This window comes from Nannobrachium achirus (assembly GCF_963921795.1).
Source record: "Nannobrachium achirus genome assembly, chromosome: 20".
Lineage (NCBI taxonomy): Eukaryota > Metazoa > Chordata > Actinopteri > Myctophiformes > Myctophidae > Nannobrachium > Nannobrachium achirus.
Genome location: NC_137827.1, coordinates 9,586,165 through 9,611,092, shown reverse-complemented (window position 1 = coordinate 9,611,092; position 24,928 = coordinate 9,586,165). Strand labels below are relative to the sequence as shown.

Sequence of the window (24,928 nt, the reverse complement as noted above, 5' to 3'; positions counted from 1 at the left end):
TGCCATACCTAGATGGCATAGTGCCAGTCACTTGTTTGTGAGGCTCTCTTAAAGGGCAAGTTCACCTCTGGGACAACCAGATCTTATTTTAGTGTTGTTTGGGACAAGATCAACACGATCCTGAATTATTTTTTGTGTTCAATCCGTGTTTTGAGATATGTTAGTATTTCAGCATGAATGATGATGCATTTTGCACCATATGATGCAGCATGATGACTCATATGATGCAAAATGCATCATCATTCATGCTGAAATACTAACATATCTCAAAACACAGATTGAACACAAAAAATAAATCAGGATCGTGTTGATCTTGTCCCAAACAACAATAAAATAAGTTCTGGTTGTCCCAGAGGTGAACTTGCCCTTTAAGACATCCAATGTATGGTTTCATATCTCGCCTAGATGAGTCCCAGAACAGTATCATTGAGGATATAGTCAATCCTGTGAAGAGCTGTCTCCGGTTCTCGTCCAGGCTACGTACACACTGGAGAGTCAGCTTGTACTTAATGATTTTACATCTGTTTTTCAGTTTTTTTGGTATACGGTTTTCTTTTCTTTATTGTTTTTGTTTTGTTCCACTCGTCCTCGACAATTTGCGCTCCTGGCCCCCAAACTGTGGAATAAACTCCCTGTCGCACTTAGAACTACAGACTCACTCCCTAGCTTCCACCGTGGCCTGAAGACTCACCTCTTCAGACTCCACCTAAACCCATAGCATTTACCATAGCACTCGCCTACCCTCAATGACCATACATGAAAGCTAGAGAGCATTCTTAGGTTTTATATAACTATGGTTTTTTACTGATTAGGTGCTTGCCTACCTACTGTACATTATTTTTTCTAGGTTGATATTTCTATGCAATTGATGTTGATGTATTACCTTGCTTATTGTAAGTCGCTCTGGATTAAGAGCATCTGTTAATAAATGCCTAAACTGTAAATGTTGTTGACTGTATTTACTCTATGGACCCTCTGTGTGTCTGGAATAAAGTTTGAATTGAACTGAATTGAATTGTGTACCTGTTGTGTGTGTACCTGTTGTGTGCCAGAGCGTCCAGTAGGGCTGTCACAATTATTACATAATCGTCTAATTGTGATTATTTTACATAATCGTGATTATTTTTCATAATCGTCATAATCGTTTCCATGTCAAAAATAGTGGAAATAGCAGATCTACAAGCTCACAACGCGTCGCATCGCGACGCGTTGTGAGCTTGTAGATCGGCTATTTCCACTATCAATATTCTTTTTTAAGTATAAAGTTGTCAAATATGTCAGTAATTTCTTTGTATATTTAGGTTATGTGTCATATCTACCATGTGTAACTTCAAAGCCTAAAAGCCAAACAGAAATGTAATTATCAACGTCAAAAACACAATTAAATCGTTAATCGCCAATTATTTGAGTGACAATTAATCGTCATGTAAAATGTCACATCGTGACAGCCCTAGCGTCCAGGTGTGTGTGTGTGTACCTGTTGTGTACCAGAGCGTCCAGGTGTGTGTGAGTGTGTGTACCTGTTGTGTGCCAGAGCGTCCAGGTGTGTGTGAGTGTGTGTACCTGTTGTGTGCCAGAGCATCCAGGTGTGCGTTGAGGAGGTGTGAGTGTGTGTGTCTGCTCATGACCTCCAGGTTGTCCTCCACGACCTGGCGTCTCCTGCGGACCTGCCGGAGAACCTTCCCCGCCTCCTCCAGCACAGACCACGCCCCCTGAGGCAAGGAGGCCCCGCCCCTTGCCTCAGCACGCTGCAGAAGAAGCAGGAAAAGATAAGAGAACGCCTTTTGAGCTCTTAATTGATTGCGTTTTGGCCATTGTCGCCCGTTTGTCTTCAATAACACGGACTAGGAAGGTCGAACGGCGACAAACTAGATGCAAGAGTAAAGTTCACTTTGAGTTACATCCAACACATCCACTACCATTTCCGTTGGCCTTACCGCTAGGCCACTAGGGGAAGTTGACATTTATTTTTCGGGGGTCATTTATTTTTTCCACAGAACAGAACACAAGGCTCGGCCCGGCCTGATTAATTAGCATACAATTTGGGACCGCCCCCACCCGAAAACGTCGGGTCAGGTAGAGTCGGTCCGGTCGCTACTAAGACCAACTCTATTTGCACACAGAAGCAACAGATGTGTAGGAGAAGACCCCCCCCCCCCCCCCCCCCACAAATGTCCTTGAGGGGGTTCCAGGGGGTCCCCAGCAAGACTAGTTAATACAGAAAGCATCAAACTCTGTTGCTGAACCATATTCATGAACCTCTGTTTACATATTCATTTGGGAGTCCTTGGGGTGAAAACGTTTGAGAACAACTCATATACAAATCACTTGATTAGACTTTGTTGGCAGGCAGACCAGTCTGACTAGGGCAGTGGTTCTCAACCTTTTCAGGCTGTGACCCCCAAAATAATCATATTTTAACTGGGGACCCCCAACCCTGACGAGCACTAAGAGTTGAGGCATTACATTTTGTATAACAATGTTTGCGAGGCGTTGTGAGCATGTAGATCTGCTATTTTCACAATTTCTGCTTCCAATATTTGACGATTTAAATTGTCATTTTGGAGGTATTAAAAGGTCCTCAAATTGTCACTTTAGAAATGTGCAGATACCCTCTATACACTTAAACTTTATGTTGGTTCGTTTACTGTTGAGTGAGAAAACAATGTTGCACATTAAGTTAATCATCTGGGGACCCCCCCTGGGGGTCCCGACCCACAGGTTGAGAACCAGTGTACTAGGGAAAGGAAGAGGAGAACAAAAGGAGGTGCTGGTTACCGTGGATACACAGGGAGGTGCAGGAGGAGGAGGTGTGGTCTGAGTGGAGGAGGTGACCTCTCTGTTTCTATGACTACTGAGTCCAGGGCAGACCATGGAAGAGCTGGGGAGGAGATGGGGACCACCGTCCTGCATAGGGCTGGGGTGGGGACCACCGTCCTGCATAGAAGATGAGCTGGTTAGGGTACCACCATCCTGCATGAAGATGCGAGAGAGAGAGAGAGAGAGAGAGAGAGAGAGAGAGATGGGAGCAGCAATTTTCACTATTTTTGAAGTTTTGCTAAGAAATTTGACGCCTATAATGTCACGCCCAAATTAGGGATGACAGCTTTAGCCCCTCGCCCTTAGGGCGTTTTACTGGTATATATTGTGTTATCTCACCGTCAAGATGTTCTTCATCTCTGTCCTCAGCCGACTCATCTCCCTCAGCACGTGATTGGCTTGCCTTATTGCAGCTTCACTCTGATTGGCTGGATCCTGTGGCTGACTTCTGGCATGGGCGTGGGTTTCAGTGGCAGTGGCCTGTGGGTGGCGCTGTTGAGGTTCTCTGCACGACAGACAGACAGACAGCAGGAGAGACCTTTTAAACACTTAATTATGCATAATTAGTTAACCGGAGACCCCAGGGGTCTAAACTAGGCACTCTTTTGTTTTAACTCTACACTACCTTTTCTGAAAAGAGCTGATCGACAAGCTCACAATGCGTTGTACAGCTTGTAGATTGTCTATTTTCGGAGAATCTTCTCCCCCCAGAATATGGGGACGCTAGGGTTCATGTGGTTAAACAGCAACAATGAAAATATAAAAAAACTTCCATTTCCTTGAATCTTCTGTCTGTGAATGGATGTTGTGTCTAATGCAGTGGTTCTCAACCTTTTCAGGCCGCGACCCCCAAAATAATCATATTTTAACTGGGGACCACCCCCACCCTGACAAGCACTAAGAGTTGAGGCATAACATTTTGTATAACATGGTTCTATTGTGAAAATAGCTGATCTACATGCTCAAAACGCCTTGCAATTTCACAATTTCTGCCTCTAATATTTGACAATTTGGCCAATGTTTAATTTGTCATTTTAGAGGTATTAACTCATTGATTGCCAAGGCCCGAGTTTCCCGAGTTATTACAGTAGTCCCAGGCTGCCACGGCCCGAGTTTCCCGAGTTGGCAGCCATTTTGACCCTTTTTTTAAAATTTATTTTATAAAAAAAGTTCCAAAAATGCCTAAAATGTATTAGGCATGATCGCAATCGCGAAATTGCATGTTTAGCCCCATAACAAACGAAAGCTGTTAAAAAGTACTACACATATGGTGCGTAATCTAGGCATGGGCGTGCACGATCCGTGCACTAAAAATTGATCCGTGCACTAGAAATTTAGGAAGGTGGCAGTGTTTGTTTTGTCTGACTTTGAAGGCTTCTATCTCATGAATGCCTGAACGGATTTCCAAGCGGATTTTTTTTTGTTTGAAAGCTGTTAAAAAGTACTACACATATATGCATTATCTAGGCATGGGCGTGCACGATCCGTGCACTAAAAATGATACATACAAAATGATGATACAATATAAATACAAGCAGTACTTGGAAACACTAGAGGTTCGCGGCCCTTCGGGCCGCTCACATCTAGAGATCGCGCCTGCTTCGCAGGCGCTCACAGCTACGTTGCAGCAGTGATCCACCCACATCCATCCATCCATCCATCCACATCCATCCATCCACATCCATCCATCCATCCACACATCCATCCATCCATCCACATCCATCAATCCACATCCATCCATCCATCCATCCATCCACACATCCATCCATCCACATCCATCCATCCATCCATCCACATCCATCCATCCATCCATCCACATCCATCCATCCATCCATCCATGCATCCAACCACATCCATCCATCCATCCATCCATCCACATCCATCCATCCATGCATCCATCCATCCACATCCACCCATCCACATCCATCCATCCATCCACATCCATCCACATCCATCCATGCATCCATCCATCCACATCCATCCATCCATCCACATCCATCCATCCATCTGTCTGTCTGTCCATCCATCCATCCATCCACATCCATCCATCCACATCCATCCACATCCATCCATCCATCCATCCACATCCATCCACCCATCCACATCCATCCATCCACATCCATCCATTCGCATCCATCCATCCATCCATCCATGCATCCATCCATCCATCCATCCATCCACATCCATGCATCGATCCATCCATCCATCCATCGATCCATCCATCCACATCCATCCATCCATCCATCCATCCATCCATCCATCCATCCATGCATCCATCCACATCCATCCATCCACTTACTGTACTGTACTTTACTGTACTCTACTGTACTGTACTTTACTGTACTCTACTGTACTCTACTGTACCTTACTGTACTGTACTTTAATGTACTCTACTGTACCTTACTGTACTGTACTTTAATGTACTCTACTGTACCTTACTGTACTGTACTTTAATGTACTCTACTGTACCTTACTGTACTGTACTCTACTGTACCTTACTGTATTGTACTTTGTACATTAATGTACTTTAATGTACTCTACTGTACTCTACTTTACCTTACTGTCCTGTACTTTAATGTACTCTACTGTACCTTACTTTACCTTACTGTACTTTAATGTACTCTACTGTACTCTACTTTACCTTACTGTACTGTACTTTAATGTACTCTACTGTAGTCTACTTTACCTTACTGTCCTGTACTCTACTGTGCTCTACTTTACCTTACTGTACTTTGCTGTACTCTACTGTACTCTACTTTACCTTACTGTACTTTGCTGTACTCTACTGTACTCTACTTTACCTTACTGTACTTTGCTGTACACTACTGTACCTGACTGTACCGTATTGTACTGTACTGTACTTTGCTGTACTGTACTGTACTGTACTGTACCGTATTGCACTGTACTCTACTTTACCTTACTGTACTTTGCTTTACTCTACTGTACCTGACTGTACCGTATTGTACTGTACTGTACTTTGCTGTACTGTACTGTACTGTACTGTACTGTACCGTATTGCACTGTACTCTACTTTACCTTACTGTACTTTGCTTTACTCTACTGTACCTGACTGTACCGTATTGTACTGTACTTTGCTGTACTCTACTGTACCTTGCTGTACCGTATTGTACTGTACTTTGCTGTACTCTACTGTACCTTGCTGTACCGTATTGTACTGTACTATGCTGTACCTTGCTGTACTGTATCTTACTGTACTGTAATCTACTGTATCTTACTGTACCGTATTGTACTGTACTCTACTTTACCTTACCTTACTGTACTGTACTTTGCTTTACTCTACTGTACCTGACTGTACCGTATTGTACTGTACTTTGCTGTACTCTACTGTACCTTGCTGTACCGTATTGTACTGTACTTTGCTGTACTCTACTGTACCTTGCTGTACCGTATTGTACTGTACTATGCTGTACCTTGCTGTACTGTATCTTACTGTACTGTAATCTACTGTATCTTACTCTACTGTACCTGACTGTACCGTATTGTACTGTACTTTGCTGTACTCTACTGTACCTTGCTGTACCGTATTGTACTGTACTTTGCTGTACTCTACTGTACCTTGCTGTACCGTATTGTACTGTACTATGCTGTACCTTGCTGTACTGTATCTTACTGTACTGTAATCTACTGTATCTTACTGTACCTCTCTCTCTCTCTCTCTCTCTCTCTCTCTCTCTCTCTCTCTCTCTCTCTCTCTCTCTCTCTCTTCTCTCTCTCTCTCTCTTCTCTCTCTCCTCTCTCTCTCTCTCTAACCCCCCCCTTCCCTCTTGAAACCCGATACTCTTGTGACCATGATGACAAACTCACTCTACAGAGGATTGCGCTGCGCAATAGGTATTGCGAAATAAGCATACAAACACAAACTGTACGGTAAATATGCATTTTGAAAAGATGACACTAAGTGGATTACGTTCAGCATAGCATGCAGTATATATTTCTGTAATAATGGTGACTTCCAACACGACCGAATGTCGGGAACCGCCGAACAGAATCCGTCTTTGGCCGTTTTGAGTTGGTGTGGCTGAGATTAAGGAGGTATAACAAGTATCTTGATGCAGTCCCACCAAAAGACCAGTAGGAGTCATGATGGCAACATGTTCAGCCTTTTCAACATTTTCCTTGACACTCATCCTCCCATTCTACCTGACCTGTGTGTGTGTGTGTGTGTGTGTGTGTGTGTGTGTGTGTGTGTGTGTGTGTGTGTGTGTGTGTGTGTGTGTGTGTGTGTGTGTGTGTGTGTGTGTGTGTGTGTGAGCTGTCCTACTGTCTGTCTCTCCTACACTGTCTCCCTCTCAGCTGTCCTACTGTCTGTCTCTCCTACACTGTCTCCCCCTCAGCTGTCCTACTGTCTGTCTCTCCTACACTGTCTCCCTCTCAGCTGTCCTACTGTCTGTCTCTCCTACACTGTCTCCACCTCAGCTGTCCTACTGTCTGTCTCTCCTACACTGTCTCCCTCTCAGCTGTCCTACTGTCTGTCTCTCCTACACTGTCTCCCCCTCAGCTGTCCTACTGTCTGTCTCTCCTACACTGTCTCCCTCTCAGCTGTCCTACTGTCTGTCTCTCCTACACTGTCTCCCTCTCAGCTGTCCTACTGTCTGTCTCTCCTACACTGTCTCCCTCTCAGCTGTCCTACTGTCTGTCTCTCCTACACTGTCTCCCCCTCAGCTGTCCTACTGTCTGTCTCTCCTACACTTTCTCCCTCTCAGCTGTCCTACTGTCTGTCTCCCCTACACTGTCTCCCTCTCAGCTGTCCTACTGTCTGTCTCCCCTACACTGTCTCCCCCTCAGCTGTCCTACTGTCTGTCTCTCCTACACTGTCTCCCTCTCAGCTGTCCTACTGTCTGTCTCTCCTACACTGTCTCCCTCTCAGCTGTCCTACTGTCTGTCTCTCCTACACTGTCTCCCCCTCAGCTGTCCTACTGTCTGTCTCTCCTACACTGTCTCCCTCTCAGCTGTCCTACTGTCTGTCTCTCCTACACTGTCTCCCTCTCAGCTGTCCTACTGTCTGTCTCTCCTACACTGTCTCCCTCTCAGCTGTCCTACTGTCTGTCTCTCCTACACTGTCTCCCTCTCAGCTGTCCTACTGTCTGTCTCCTCTACACTGTCTCCCCCTCAGCTGTCCTACTGTCTGTCTCTCCTACACTTTCTCCCTCTCAGCTGTCCTACTGTCTGTCTCCCCTACACTGTCTCCCTCTCAGCTGTCCTACTGTCTGTCTCCCCTACACTGTCTCCCCCTCAGCTGTCCTACTGTCTGTCTCTCCTACACTGTCTCCCTCTCAGCTGTCCTACTGTCTGTCTCCCCTACACTGTCTCCCCCTCAGCTGTCCTACTGTCTGTCTCTCCTACACTTTCTCCCTCTCAGCTGTCCTACTGTCTGTCTCTCCTACACTGTCTCCCTCTCAGCTGTCCTACTGTCTGTCTCCCCTACACTGTCTCCCCCTCAGCTGTCCTACTGTCTGTCTCTCCTACACTTTCTCCCTCTCAGCTGTCCTACTGTCTGTCTCTCCTACACTGTCTCCCTCTCAGCTGTCCTACTGTCTGTCTCCCCTACACTGTCTCCCCCTCAGCTGTCCTACTGTCTGTCTCCCCTACACTGTCTCCCTCTCAGCTGTCCTACTGTCTGTCTCCCCTACACTGTCTCCCCCTCAGCTGTCCTACTGTCTGTCTCTCCTACACTGTCTCCCTCTCAGCTGTCCTACTGTCTGTCTCCCCTACACTGTCTCCCTCTCAGCTGTCCTACTGTCTGTCTCTCCTACACTGTCTCCCTCTCAGCTGTCCTACTGTCTGTCTCCCCTACACTGTCTCCCTCTCAGCTGTCCTACTGTCTGTCTCTCCTACACTGTCTCCCTCTCAGCTGTCCTACTGTCTGTCTCTTCTACACTGTCTCCCCCTCAGCTGTCCTACTGTCTGTCTCTTCTACACTGTCTCCCTCTCAGCTGTCCTACTGTCTGTCTCTCCTACACTGTCTGGGGGCGACAGTGGCTCAGGGGTAGAGAAACCCCGGAGGGTTCCCGAAAGGTTCCCAGTTCGATCCTGGGCTCCCCCAGAGTCAGTATGAAAGAGTCCTTGAGCAAGACTCTGAACCCCTAGTTGCTCCCGGTGAGCAGGTTGGTGCCTTGCATGGTTTCTTCCGGCATCGGTGTATATGAATGTGTGTGTGTGATGCAATGTAATGCACAATCTCTGTAAAGCACCTTGGATAAAGGCGCCGCTATATAAATGCACCATTTACCATTTTACTGTCTCCCTCTTAGCTTTCCTACTGTCCGTCTCTCCCATACTGTCTCCCCCTCAGCCTTCATAACATCTGTCTCTCCGACACGCCATTTGAACCCCCCCCCCCCCACCCCTCCTCTGTTTCCATGGTAACGTTGCCATGGTTACCACTGGCAGCATCTCTGTGCTGATAGCTGGGTTAGCAGTTCATGACACACACACACACACACACACACACACACACACACACACACACACACACACACACACACACACACACACACACACACACACACACACACACACACACACACACACACACACACACACACACACACACACACACACACACAGCTCTGTAGTCAGTGGGCCACCGCCTTTCTTTCCCCGCTCCAACCAAATATCTTCGCTTGTAGATCTGCTATTTCCGCAGAATGTTCACCCTCCGCCCAGCATGGGGAATGCTAGGGTTCATTGTTGTTAACACATTGCATGCAACAGTTGCCTACTCTGCCCATGTCGGGATCCGTAAAAAGAAAAACATTCACAACAATCCAATGCACCGATCACGAATACCCGTTCCATAGTTGTCGGGAGTAGATTGAGCATGGTTTAGCCAAAAGGCACCAGAATACTAGGAAGGAATGCAGTATGACTCGGGAAGGAGCCCTAAACAAGGCTAGCTCGATAACCTGATAACACATTTATTGAGTACCCGGTATCAATAAGCTTTGGGCTTATCAAGATTGTTATCGAGCATAGCGGCCCATGATGTCATGTTTAAACAATCAAGACAAGAGGCGATCAAAAAATGATTGCAGTACTATTCATAATGTAAAGCCATTTAACACATATTACACAATAATGAATGATTGTTACTTTCGTCAATTGTCATCTTCATAGATGGTGGTCAGCCACCAACTCACAGTCACAACAACTGTCCAAAAAAAAAAGAAGATACCAGTTATGTTCTGAATTAGTCGTCTCACATCTTTCCACAAAATATTAGAAAACGCTCGATAGCGGGCTCGATAAAAGCCCGGGCTCAATAAGCAGGATCGATAAGTTGCTCATTATCAATAAAAATGTACGAGCAAGTATGACATTTTCCAAATCCAATACAAATGGCAGTGAACTGTTTTTTTTTTTTTTCGTGACCACATGATCTCCTGCTTGGGGCGAGAGTCTCACTCACTCACTCTCTCACTCTCACTCTCACTCTCACACTCACACGCACACGCACACGCACACACACACACACACGCACACGCACACACACACACTAAATGTAAGGTGCACTGGTGCAACCAATGGGACATTTGTTAGTGGTACAGATTCCATGCGTTCACTCCGGAGCCCTGTATAGTAGCAGGTTCTTTACGTACAGTACGTGTGCATGGCGGTTTGAGAGGGTTAACAATATGCAAAACCAGAAAATGTGTGACGCTCAGTCGAGCAGGATTCTCTGATAGGAAGAACAGCCCTGCCTCCCCCTGCCTCGATGAGTACATCGCTGTTGTCGGGGCGGAAACCTTGTATGTCCAAAACCGTTCGTTTTCTATTTATCGCTTAAAAAATGAAACTAGTGAAAATAGCCGATCTACAAGCACACAACGCCTCGCGTCGCGAGGTGTTGTGTGCGCTTGTAGGACTGCTCTTTTCACTACTTTGGTGCGACATTTTTGTATGATGAAGTGGGGGCTTTCATTTACCAAAGAAAACATACACAATTTGAAACTTGGAGATCGGAGGTTTCTGCCCGAGAGTGACAACACCAGAACACTGCTTTTCAGGGTATCCACCGTTGTTCTCATTTCAGGACCCACTGATTTCTGGGATTCACCCGCGTTTTCTTGGTGTCTGTCCGTCCGTCAGTCTACATTTTGTCTATTTCTCTGTATGCCCGTCTGTCTGTCTGTCTCTCTATTTGTCATCTATTTCTCTGTGTTTGTCCATTTCGTAACCCGTCTGTCCGTCTGTCTCTCTTTCTGGGATTGTCCATTTCGTTATCCGTCCCGTCTCTCTGCCCTCGGGATTCGGAAGTCGTTGCCGTTTCACGGAAAATGTGAGAAAGATGAGGAGGAGGGGGAACTGGGGTGGGGGTGTGGGGTGCGGGGGGGGAGGGGGGGGGGACCTCTGCAGCAAACTGAAATATCTGGAACAAAGGAGAGGTGAGGAGAGGAGAGGTGAGGAGAGGAGAGGAGAGGAGACACGCCTGTGTCTCCTGATTGCTCATTGGTCAGTCGTACTCGAGGAAAGAATGGGATGCGGGTGTGCGTATGTGTGTGTGTGTGTGTGTGTGTGTGTGTGGGGGGGGGGGGGGGGGGGGGGGGAGTCGTTCACATTCCACGCTGGAAGTGCTGACATCATCGTCTATAAATGGCCAACAGGCGAAGGAATATAGTCAGACAAATACAGTAACCCTTTGCTCAACATACAGACACACAGTTTACAGACATATTCAAAATGCTGCCTTTATAGTGCACAAGAATGTGCACATTCTGTCTAAAGACAAAGGCAACACACACACACACACACACACACACACACACACACACACACACACACGCATCTGCGCGAATTAAAACCTTGCACGGTTGTGATACGATGCACCTGCGGTTTCCATAGTGATGAGGAACAACGTGAAATCCTTCTGTCAGTCAGTCAGTCAGTCAGTCAGTCTGTCTGTATGCAACATTCCTGAATAAATCATGTTTGGGGTTGGAGGAGGGGGTAACCATGGCAACACGGAGAGCTAGAGTGTGTGTGTGTGTGTGTGTGTGTGCGTGAGAGAGAGAGAGAAAGAGAGAGAGAGAGAGAGAGAGAAGAGAGAGAGAGAGAGAGAGTGTGTGTGTGTGAGAGGGAGAGACAGTCTGCTAAATTGCAATGTGACACAGCTGTTTACTAATGTCTTTATTCTAATAATTGACCACGATACATTTCTTAGTTTTGATTGTTCTATTTGACACTTGCTTTTGTTTCCTTTTAATTCAATTCAATTGACACAGATATATAATAGAGAATAGAGAATAGAGAAAGAAAGACAGATAGAGACACACACAGAGAGAGAGAGAGAGAGAGAGAGAGAGGGTGTGTCTGAACAGAACTAATGCCACTCCCTATGACACTGCAGTACTACTACACACATAACATGGGCATGCGCAGCCACGCACACACACACATTTGCAAAGTGAGGACATTGGTCAGATGAACACAAACACATTGGTACTCTCTCTGTGTGCGTGTGCGTGCGTGCGCGCGCGCGTGGACTTAAACATGCAGGCTGCAAACTAAACCCCAACCAGCTGCCTGTAAAGACAAGGGCACCTTAACTATCACTACTACTCAATGTGTGTGTGCGCACACACACACACACACACACACACACACACACACACACACACACACACACACACACACACACACACACACACACACACACACACACACACACACACACACACACACACACACACACACACACACACACACACACACACACACACACACACACAATGGATGGGGCAGAGACAGAGAAAGACAGACAGCGAGAGAGAGAGAGAGAGAGAGAGAGAGAGAGAGAGAGAGAGAGAGAGAGAGAGAGAGAGAGAGAGAGAGAGAGAGAGACGCATGTGAAGAGCCCCTCGACACAAAGAGACAGAAATCTACTGCAATGCACCAAGATCTTACTATTAAACACACTACTGTTATAGATACTACTGATAACCACTCACACACTACTGCTATAGATTCTACTGATAACCACTCACACACTACTGCTATAGATACTACTGATAACCACTCACACACTACTGCTATAGGTACTACTGATAACCACTCACTGTGGGATACGTATTTAACGCTGAAAGAATATTACCGCAAATTTGGAAGACATAAAAACAGCACAATCGATGAAAAATGCAAATTTTCAGGATTCAAATTTTAAAATAGCTAAACAACTATTCAAGATTCCAATAAAATAATGGTAGATCTACAAGCTCGAAATGTGTCGCACTGTGACGCGTTTTGAGCTTGTGGATCGGCTATTTTTGCTGTTTAACTGTATATGTAATGTGGCCCTCCCCTGTTCTAGGGTGATGCGGCGACTAGATGTGAGCCTCTAGATTCTATAACATTTAGGATGGGATTATATATAAATGAATTAACCACTTAACCACCATTTAAAATTGGGGGATTTCGAAATCGAACATGAAAATCCCATATCGGTCAACATGAAAATCCCATATCGGTCGACCCCTAATAGGTACTACTGATAAACACTCACACACTACTGCTATAGATACTACTGATAACCACTCACACACTACTGCTATAGGTACTACTGATAACCACTCACACACTACTGCTATAGATACTACTGATAACCACTCACACACTACTGTAGGCTACACGGTGTGTGCGTTGCAGCTCGGCTAACGAGCCAGGCACATCGGATATCGGGGTCCCGGGTTCGCCTCCCGGCCGAGGCTACATGGCAGCGGTAAAAAGAACAAGATGATGCGCACATCCTTTCCAAGTGCTGGTGCTGGGCTCAGGTATGGCAGCGGTACAAATGGGTACTGTGTTGGGTTCCTCGGTCATTGTAGACCTTAAGCCTGGTAGTCGACGACCGTCCTCCGACGCTGGTCGTGCTCGGACCCCCCTACTACTTCTAATTGCTGGACTTCTCTTTTACCAAAATAATTATAATACATTTGTCAAAGGGGCTCCACCATGAATTTCACATTTTCTTCCCAGTGTCTCTTCCAGCCCCACAAAAAACATTCATTAACTTCTCTAAGCCTTGCCTTTCATTTCAGTGATTTTCTGAATGGGCGTGTCTGAACGGTACTCCGTTAAAGGAAATCGGGCCCTTGTTTATGTCACAGGCCCTTGTTTATGTCACAAAGGGGCTCATTTCCTATTGGGCCCCCTGGAGAAGGGGGCGGTACTTTTTGGGAGGCTATATTCTATTGAGATATGAGGTGGAAACATGAGGTAAAGTGGTACTAAAATTGGGTTGAATGGATTGACTCTATATGGTTCTCATTGTGGTACCGCGCTAATCTTCTCTGCAAATATATATATATTATAGTTTGATTAATGGAGAATCTGAGCCGCCGAGTATGGGGGTTGGAATCCACTATGGAGCATCCGGCTTGGTGGGGCGCAAACACAAACACAATAGGCGTTGTAAACAGCAGCCATGTTGGAAAGAAACTGGGCCTCTTCCTTACTTCCCTCACAGGTGTTACCAATCACAGATATAAAAAGCTAGATGCCTCATCCATCGCTGTGGTTCACTGGAGCCACGTGTAACAAACTGGAGGCCGGACGTCCGGAAAAAACGAGGGAACGCTGCCAGTCAAAGTGACTACTGGCCAATCACAGCATCAGAGTCTTTTCCGGGACTATTCGATTTAACAGAGCTTTATTGGCAACTTTCCATCCAGTTCCTGATGTTGCGCTGCTCAGCTGTTCTTAGAGGCTGCGTACGAAAAGAGCCGCCTGCCACTGATTGGCCTACCAACTACCGTTTGTGACACACGCGGAAGCGATGCAGATTCCCTCGGTCCCCCGATTCATATGCACCAGAGCCGAAGGCGGCGTCCATCTTTCTATTACTATGTTACCAATGATACTGATTAAGGCTCTGGTCCACTCAGGTTAAATAGGGTGCTGATATTGTTGCATGTTGGCTCACTGGAAACACTCTGCTACACCCATGGGTCTCAAAGTGTCCTTGAGGGGGTTCCAAATGGCCCCTTATGGGTCTGTAACAAATGGAATCAAATGGACCCGTCCGGGAGGAGTAGCACAAAGGTCCTCCGGTGGGGGCTCCTCCTCACTTGGCAGGAATGAATTGGCGTAACGACTCAATTGGGGAGAAAAAGTGATCTAACGTTGGTACATCATCCCGTCGTCCAGGTGGTACTGATTGTATAACAGACTGACCAAAAGTCTCAGTGCGTCAGAATGGAGTGCATGTGTGTCCCACTGCAGTGTGTGTGTATGTATGAGCATGCATGCTGCAGACAGTGCAATGTGTATGCAGCGCACAAGTATGTGCATGCGCAAAATACGTGTGTGTGTGTGTGTGTGTGTGTGTGTGTGTGTGTGTACGTGCGTGTGTTAAAGCAGAAATGCTGCACGGTGAAAGACAAGTAATTTCTCCATGGTTACCATCAGCCAATAGGAAATCTGGAGAGTGAGGGCGCACGCACGCACGCACGCACGTGCTCACACACACACACACACACACACACACACACACACACACACACACACACACACACACACACACACACACACACACACACACACACACACACACACACACACACACACACACACACACACACACACACACACACACACACACACACACACACACACACACACACACACAGTTTCTTTGGCTTCAAGACAAGTTAAATAAAGTCAAATGTGCAGCATGTTTCATACCAATGGAATTTTCTTTTATTATTACAACGGACTCCAAGGCACGTTACATATCAATTCATTTCTGTCACTACAGAACTTTAAAAAAACAACCAAAAAAACAAACAGTCCGTACAGCAGTTTCATGTGACGTCACAGTGTCCAACCATAATGCTCCGCTTGACCAACACAAAAATAGCCGACCCACACACACACACACACACACACACACACACACACACACACACACACACACACACACACACACACACACACACACACACACACACACACACACACACACACACACACACACACACACACACACACACACACACACACACACACACTTACAATGCGTTGCACTGCTGCCCTGCGTTGTGAGCTTTTGGATCGTCAAAGATATTTACTGTAGAGCAGAGGTTCTCAAACTATGGGCCAGGACACCAAGTGGGACCATGGGGTGGTGAATGTGGCGGGGATTCCCACTAAAATCTGTTTGTATTTTGTGTGTGTGACCAAATCACACACACAAAAAAAGAAAAAGATCCTACTGTGTATAAATAAATAAATATTAAATAAAAAATAAATAAAAAAAAGTTACGTTATTGAAACTTTCACAAAATCTGATCAAATATCTCTTGAACGTGTTCTTAAAAACACACACAGACATGAAATGAACAGTTGAAATGGCTTAATGACATCATGTATATTTTCATTTGACAGCCACTTAGGACAACAGCTGAGGAGGCTTCTCTCTCACTCCTATAGGGTTGGGATCCTTTAGGATGTCAAAGTGTTTTCTTCCAATCTATTACTCACCCCACGGACAACAAGAAACCCGTCTATGTATACCTCACTGGTTCTTAAAGGAGTAGTTCACCCCCAAAATGACTTTTCTATTGATTACTCACACCATGGAGACTTGAGTTCAATAATATTTTTAGTTTTTTGTCGCATTCCTAAGACAAAACATTGATTACAATAAATAGCCCCATTCCGGAATGAATGGGGGTAAATTTAACAGAATTAAAAAAAAAATCTTCGGAATGCAAGACATACAAAAAAATATTATTGAACTCAAGTCTCCATGGCGTGAGTAATCAATAGAAAAAAGGTAATTTTTGGGGTGAACTACTCCTTTAAGTTGAGGTGTTACTTGAGGGGGTTTCAAATGGACCCTTAAAAAAAAGTGTCTGTAGCTTAAAACATTTGTAATTGCATAGTAGACGTTGAAGTCCACAAATAGCAGCTCCGACAGTGTGATGAAAACCTGGTCCGGAAACGGTCGTGACTGAAACCGGTTCCGGTTCCGCAATGTTGGATCCGGTTCCGTATCCCAACCCTACTCACTCACCCTCCCTATATGCTATTTCACTTCCCGTCAGTCTGTCAGTCCAGTGGTTCGCTGCCTTTTCAGGCCGCGACCCCTAAAATAATCATATTTTAACTGGGGACCCCCCCACGCTGACGAAGTGTTTAGGCATTACATTTTGTATAACATGGTTCTATTGTGAAAATAGCAGATCTACATGCTCACAGTGAGCATGTAGATCTGCTATTTTCACAATTTCTGCCTCTAATATTTGACAATTTGGCCAATGTTTAATTCGTCATTTTAGAGGTATTCAAAAGTCCGTAAATTGTCACTTTAGAAATGTGCCTCTATCTATACACTTAAACTCTACGTTGGTTTGTTTACTGTTGAGTGAGAAAACAATGTTGCTCATTAAGTTAATCATCTGGGGACCCCCCAAAATAATTTGGGGACCCCCCCCCCCTGAGGGTTCCGAACCACAGGTTGAGAACCAGTCAGTCAGTCAGTCAGTCGGTCAGTGAAAACACAACAACATGCCATTGCCATGACAACAACCAGCATCCTGGCACAGAAAACGAGGTGACGTCACATAATAGCCTTACTGGAACTTCCTTCACCAACGAAAAAGGATTCAGACAAACATGTCTGTTTTTTTTTTGTTTCTTTTTTCTTTTTCTTTTCATACATCCACAAGTTGTCAGTTGCTGAGATATTCACATGTATATTTAATATGTATATATTTTCCAGACTCATTTAAGTCGCTCTCTATTTTGGAAGGTTTGTCCCTCATGTATTAAAAAAAGAAAAAGAACGGTAAAGACGTGACTACTTTATTGAATATTCACTCATTTTAATCCCATAATAGACTGTTGAGGGATGATAAAAAATAAAATAAAAAATGCAGACAGATTTGGAAGACTATTGATGCTGATAAATGGGTTCTCTCTTCTGATTGGATAAGATCACTGTTTCCGTTTACTGAAGAGCTGGAGAGATACTACTGAAACAAACACTCTATATCAGGGGTCTTCAAACGTTTTCAGGCCAAGGACCCCTTAGCCGAGAGAGAGATAAAGCAGGGACCCCCCACTCCACTACGTATTGTATAAGATTGTGTTGCAGATTCAAAATGTTCATAGATTTCTTAGACAGCTTAGACTTGTTTGACAGCACTGTCATCAGAGTAGGTTGTTGGTTTAATGTGTATTTTTAGACATTGAACGACTTGAACAGTCAGTACTTTGTCTGCTCTTCTTTTCCCTCAACAACAAACCTCTTTGCCAAGAATAGCAGATCTGCAAGCTCACAACGCATCGTGCTGCAAGGCGTTGTGAGCTTGTAGATCAGCTATTCTTGGCTAATGTTCCTCACAGAATAGGGACACTAGGGTTCAAGTGGTTAGTGTAGAAAGAATACATCACACAAAGATTTGGAGGACCCCGTGTAGTACCTCTGAGGGGTTCCGGACCCCCTGTTGAAGACCCCTGCCTATATTATAGGCTATAGAAATGATTACTTTGATTATCTTTATTCTTTTTTTTTTTTTTATTAGATCATTTATGTATTCCATTACGTCAAGGTACAATATTGTATGTTTCAACAGTATTTTGTCATTCATATTAATAATGAAGTACAAATATTAACTAAAATAATATGAATGAATAAATAAATAAATAAACCAACCTGGCTACATGAACCTCGGGCATTCAGCCATTCATAGATAAATATCAACAGACAATAAAGTAAAGATGGGCGATATTGGACAATATTGGACATGATCTAATCTTTACTGATCAACCAGAGTGAAAATAAATTCCTGTGCACATTCGTCTACAATCACATTAAAGCACACCTAATTACACCCCCATCGACGGTGGGTGCTAGGCCAAAGAAACCCTAAAGTTTAAAGAGGCAGAGCCTGCACACTGTCTTCAAGGCAAAGGATCACTTTATTGCAATGGTTTTCAACTAGAGCCATTATTTATTCAGCATTTGAGCCACAGGCCACCATTTGATGAGAATTAGTCTCTCAGACGCCAAATTCTTTTATCGTTGGATAAGAGTTTGTCCACAATTCCATGGTGTATTGACGTTGGTACCAGAGGAGAGATGATGGGCAAAACATCCATCAAGATAACAAATAAATCTACATTGTCAAAATTGCAATCCTTATACCACTGTTGTATATTTGATGTTTGTACAAAAAGAAGCTGCTAGTCTTATTATTGTACCACTTCATTGCCTTAAATGCTTCATTTGAAAATCAAATAAACAAAGTAAAAAAAAAAACTTTGTTTGGTTTCATCTTACACTCTCAAGAGTTAAATATCTATAAGGGTTCGTTCGGTTACCGACTCTCCGTCATTTAGCTGGGGACCACCTGGAACCCCATCAAGGAACACTGGTGGTCCCCGGACCACTGGTTGAGAACCACTGCTTTATGGAGTGGACGTTTCGATCCTCACCAGATCTGGTCAGGTCAGTACTTACTCTTCACCAAAAATAGCAGATCTACAAGCTTGTATATTGGCCATTTCAGGTGAGTGACCCCTCCAGAATAGCGACATTTTCAATCTGTCCCAATGGAAACAGTTTTCCTCGTCTTAGATTTGACATAAATGTGAGGTGCTGTAAAGTAACAATGTGCCATGGATAAAACAGTTATTTACAGGGGTGACCCCGAGACAAAAAAACTAATGTGTCTAGTACTGTCTACTCAAGAAGACTGGATTCTAACCTCTTTAAGTATAATCACATCACCCATAAGAAACCCAACAGTTTGTCTCTCATGCAATTTAAATAATACGTATTCAATACTCTTCATTCCATCTATTAAGGCAGTGGTTCTCAAAGTGGAGTCCAGGGACACCCAGGGGACCTTAATGGGTTTCAAGGGGGGTCCCTGGCTAAATGACTGCAAATACACCTAGAGAATATACACAAGTCTGTGTATATGTTTCACCGTCACTATACCTATAAGCACAGACATTAATGTTATTCTGGACGAAATGACCACATGAGACCAAAATCACATCCAAGTTCATATCAAATGCATATCAAATCGAGGGTCCCTAAAACTAAAAAGGGTTGAGAATCTCTCTGTGTTATGAGTATTCAATCAAATAAGAAAACAGACTATTATGGGGAAAAAAATATAGATATTCAGCAAAGGAGCCGTTTCTTGTGTGCGACCCCATCTTTTCAATCAACACGTCCTACTAATTGGATACAAAGAGTTTTATTTCTTTCTAATATTAAAGTTTGTTTTGTGATGATCAGGGGTCCCTTTCCTTTTTTACCTTCACATCTCCAGCCAGAATGGTGGCTATCTCTCCCTGCATGAAGGCCCAGGGCACGTTGGAGCCGACCAGCGGGCACTTCTCCCCGCTGGGGCAGTACACCTCCCCGGTGGCTCCCTGGGCCTTGATGCTCTCCCGGGAACACGGGAAGCAGAACTTGTGGTTGGGGACGGAGGGACACTGGACGAAATGCGTGTCCTCCAGCCGCTCGTGACAGATGGTGCAACACAGCGGCCCGTTGCTGGCCATGGTGGGCGAGTCGGGAATGTTCTGGCTCTGGTGGTCCATGCCGGAGCCCGACTGGGACGGCGCGCCGCCCAAGTCCCCGTTGCGAGAGGAGAGGCGGCGCTGGCCGGACACGGAGGCCGGCGACACGGGGCTGCTGCTGTTGTGTCTGGAGGACGAGGTGGTGGAGTGCACCGAGTCCCGGTCCTGCTTGGGAGAGTGTCCCGCGCCGGAGCCCAGCGTGTCGGCCACCGACATGAGCGCGGCCATGGGGGACTGGCCGTTCTGCGGGGGCTGCGCGGAGGAGGACGACTCGGGGGGCGTGTGGACGCCGCCGGGGTGTCCCGGGCCGAGGGGAGGCGGGGGCGCCCCTCCTCCTCCTCCGTGAGAGGGCTGGCTGTTCATCCACTGCGTCCTCTGCTGGTGCTCCTCGCTGGCTTTCACGCCACCGTCGGCGGAGTCCGGCTCCGGGGAGGCTTTGCGTTTCCTCCCGCCGCTCCTCGCGCTGTTGTTGCTGCCGCTGCCGCCGGCGGCCAGGGAGCGGGCGCCGGGCATGGCCAGGGAGGTGGGCAGCAGGGGACAGCTGCCGTCGAGGTGCGGCTGCGGCAGCATGTCCCCTCCTAGACCCTCCTTGAAGAAACGCAGGGCCTCGGGGAGGAGGTCCCCCAGGAGCCTCCAGTCCCCGGAGCCGTGCTTCTTCTCGTACTCCAGATACTTGAACCCGGACGACAAACCTCGACCGAAGTCCTTCATGCAGTCCTGGTACATCTGCTTGGCGACCCCCGACGCGCTGGAGAAAACCGTGCCGGAGCCGCTCGGGTACTCCACGAAGATCTTCAGCTCGTAGTCCAGGCCCGGTTTGGACACGGCGTCGAAGGCGAACACCCTGCCCACCAGCCCGTGGTCCTTCTTGAAGCGCACGTCGAACGGGGCGCAGTTGGACAGCGTCACCAGCGTGTCTCTCACCGCCTTGGGCCGGCTGGTCCATTCCTCCTGCCGGTTCCGGAGGCTCTCGCTCAGCTCCGACAGCACCTCGGCGTTCCGCTGCTTCTCCTTCAGCTCCCGGTCCTGGTCGGAGCTGGACACCGAGCCCGGCCGCTTCCCTCCCGCTTCCGACAGTCCCATGGAGAGAGAGGTGCCGCCCACCCCGACCATGGAGCTCTGTGGAGCCACCCGGTTGGAGATGCCATGCGGGGCCGCCATGCCCGCCGCCGCACCCGGTCCGTTCAGCAGCGTCTGCGGCAGCAGGTTAGGCGGGACGTTCAACTGACCCGGCACCGCCACAAGCCCGTGACTTCTGCTCCGCGAGTTGGGACTCTGACGGTTCAGTTCCGGCGGGCCGTCGTCCGATTTGGAGAAGCCGTTGGGCAGTCTGGTGCTCCCATGCGGGCCGAGTGAATAGTCAAACCTCCCTCTGCCGTCGGAACCGACTGAATACCGGTCCAGGCCAGGCTGAGGCTGCTTCCCCGGGCCGTCCACGTGGTTGAGCTGGCCGGCCGCCCCCGGCGGCTCTTTCCCCGCTAACATCCCCCCAGGCGCGTGGCTCTTGGCGGCAGGCGGCGCCTGGTGCTGCTGCGGCCCGCCAGGACCGGACCTGCCGGCGTCCTGGAGGCCATGGGCTCGCTTCAGGTGCCGGGCCGTCTCGATGACGAACTCGATGCGGTCGGCGCCCTCGTAGTTGACGCAGCCGCGGCACACCGCCTCGCTGAAGTCCCAGATCATGGCCCACGGCATGCGCGGCAGGTCGCACAGGTAGCACGACTGGCGCCGCGAAGACGACACCTGCGCGGAAGACATGACGCCGTTCTCCTCCTCCTCCTCCTCTCCGCCGGATGACACCGATAAGATCGCACGCCTCTGGTTCTTCTTTCCCCCGGGGAGAAGGAAAGAAAGGAAGAAAGCGATTCCCCACCCTATTCCACTCAAGTCCGCTGTTGCTGCCGTTTATGAGGATTAGTCCAGCGTATTCCGCAGCGCACAGAGCCGATGTGTTGTGTCCTGTGGGTGTGCATGTATGTGTGTGCGCGTCTCATCTCCTCACATCCTGCCTCTAGACTGGTTGAGGAATTCTGTTCGTGTCCCCCTCTCCTCTTTCCCTCCTCGCGCTCTCTCTCTCCCCCTCTCTCTCTCTCTCTCTCACACATACACACACACACCCACCCACCCACACACTGTGAATGACGTCACCCGACTGGCTAGGTGACGTAGACGCGTCATTCCGCAGGCTCTCTGCCGGTTTGAAAGAGATGGATGACAGTAGCACTTGTTAGCTCTCTCTCTCTCTCTCTCTCTCACCCTCCCCCAATCTTATGAATGGAGATGAATGGAGAGAGCGAGAGAGCAGGGTAAGCCCTGGTCTCGGGTTATGACTGTTATTGTATCCTTTACAAATGTCAAAGAAATGATCTTATTGAAACAATCCGTCTAGCCATTTGCACTCTATGAAACTAACCCACATAACGCACACAAACCACTATGCTGTGGCTGTGTGTGAGAGCGCACGTGTGTTGCTAGGCAGACTTTCCTCCTGAATTGAACCACAGCTGATTGAGCTGAATATTGAGCCTCACTGCCTGTTTACGACAAATTGATGATCACATGATGCGATGCACGAGCACAGCGCACACGCACACGCACACACACACACACACACACACACACACACACACACACACACACACACACAGAGTATGCTACCCCTCCTCCATCTCCTCTGCTGCATCCCCTCCACCTCTCTTTGGGGGTGGGGGGGTTCTGTCTGTCCGTCCTTCTGTCTGGTTGTTTACAGCTAGACAGACATGGAGAAAGACAGTGTGATGCAGTGTTAGGAGTCACTGGATAGGCGCGTGTGTGTACGTGCGTGCGTGCCGTGGCATATCCAACAGCCCCACAACGTAACTGCTTTGCAGCTCACTGTGGGGTTGCAGATGATATGCTATTTGTCATCCGTCGTGCACTGGGATCAATTCACTTTTTTTTTTTTTTTTGCTGCATATCCGGTACCACTTCAACCCTCTATATTTTGCAAAAAATAAGACAATCTACAAGCTCTAGATCTACTGTTTTTTTTTGGCAAATGTTCCGCCCTGGCATAATGGATGCTGGGGATATTTCGATTATCGCGATTTGTTTGGTCACAATGTTCGTGATATGACATTTTCATATCGTCCTGTCCCTAGTAGGGGTGGGCGATATGGAAAAATACAATATCACGATATTTTTCCAAGCTGTATCACGATACACAATTTTATCACAATTATTTTTCAAGTTGGTTTTTAATGGATATTTTTCAAGTTACTTGACAAAGACTAGACTCTCTGGGTTCCTTTTGGGAGGTCTAAATTGAACTTTACAAGTATGTAACTCTGACAGTATACAAATGAAACCAAATGGACCCTTACGGGTCCATTTGGTTTCATTGGTATACTGTCAGAGTTAAGGGGAGACCTTGACATTTTACATTTTAGATCAATATTCAGGTTTAAATTGAATTCTGCAATGAATCTCTGTATTAACGATATAACAGGATTTTTTCACAAGGCTCCCTCAATTGTATCACAATATATAAGATACCTCTGAAAAGGCATATCGTGGAGACATTGTATCGTCTCAAGATAATTATCACCATATCGCCCACCCCTTGTCCCTAGTTGTGGATTGTGTCTCACACTGGCCGACACACGACGAGGCGCACAGCGGCACGTCGTGAGGCGAACATAAAGACCAAAAACATTCATATCTGTCACGTAGAAATATACCTTTAAACCAAAATGAATTATCTGTCTCTGTCTCTGTCTCTCTCTCACACACACAGGAAAAGCCATAGGTACACATTTTGAACTGACCGCAGTGAGTGTGCACGTCCGCATGTACACAGACACACAGACACACACACACACACACACACACACACACACACACACACACACACACACACACACACACACACACACACACACACACACACACAGCAGGATTAATGTTAGTATTCCTGGCACCTTGCCACACTGATGCATTCTGGGAGACGACGAGCGACATTAAACGGTCTGTATGAACTCTCTGGCTGGCAGCGATTCAAAGCACGGTTTGGTTTGAGATGCGCAAGAGAGAGCACTGGCTTACTGCCACGTTCATGCAGATCCCCTTCACACTCTGCGTCAAAACACAACACACACACACACACGCGCGCCCGCACACACACACACACACACACATAGACGTCAAAGGGGGCTCGAGCCCCCGCCCTTTTATCCATCTGTAAAACGTGCCTTCTCCAGACCATGAATGCAGTTTTTACTATGGTGAAAGAAATGCAAATGCCCCTATTTCCAATGCCATACCTGAAGACAGCATTCAAGAGAATTGCCTTGTCCAAACTCCTGAACCTGAATGCAGGATCTTGTGTTTTTATTTTATTTTTTGACACTTACTTTGGCAATGTAAATGTATGTTTTCTCATGCCAATAAAGCTCCTTTGAATTGAAATCAAGAAATGTGTAGAAATCAAGCATCGAAAGTAGCCAAAAATATCAGACCTCCAAGCTCACAACGCGTCGCTGCGCAACGCGCTGTGAGCTTGGAGGTCTGATAT

At 46.7% G+C, this 24,928-nt stretch overlaps 2 protein-coding genes across 2 annotated transcripts in view; both read right to left on the bottom strand.

Annotated features, from left to right (window-relative positions):
- Positions 1 to 24,928, bottom strand: part of kiaa0586 (KIAA0586 ortholog) — a gene marked incomplete at its 5' end in the record, with an annotated part of 74,950 nt that overhangs the window by 26,960 nt on the left and 23,062 nt on the right. The window contains 3 exons of the mRNA XM_080750810.1: positions 1,564 to 1,748; positions 2,779 to 2,973; positions 3,160 to 3,325. Of these exons, the coding sequence (XP_080606936.1) occupies positions 1,564 to 1,748; positions 2,779 to 2,973; positions 3,160 to 3,325 (546 nt within the window). The remainder of the gene's footprint in view (positions 1 to 1,563; positions 1,749 to 2,778; positions 2,974 to 3,159; positions 3,326 to 24,928) is intronic.
- Positions 20,089 to 22,134, bottom strand: irf2bpl (interferon regulatory factor 2 binding protein-like; the record flags this gene model as incomplete). Its single annotated transcript, XM_080750614.1, has 1 exon — positions 20,089 to 22,134. The coding sequence occupies one exon, from the start codon at positions 22,132 to 22,134 to the stop codon at positions 20,089 to 20,091; it is 2,046 nt and encodes a 681-aa protein (XP_080606740.1).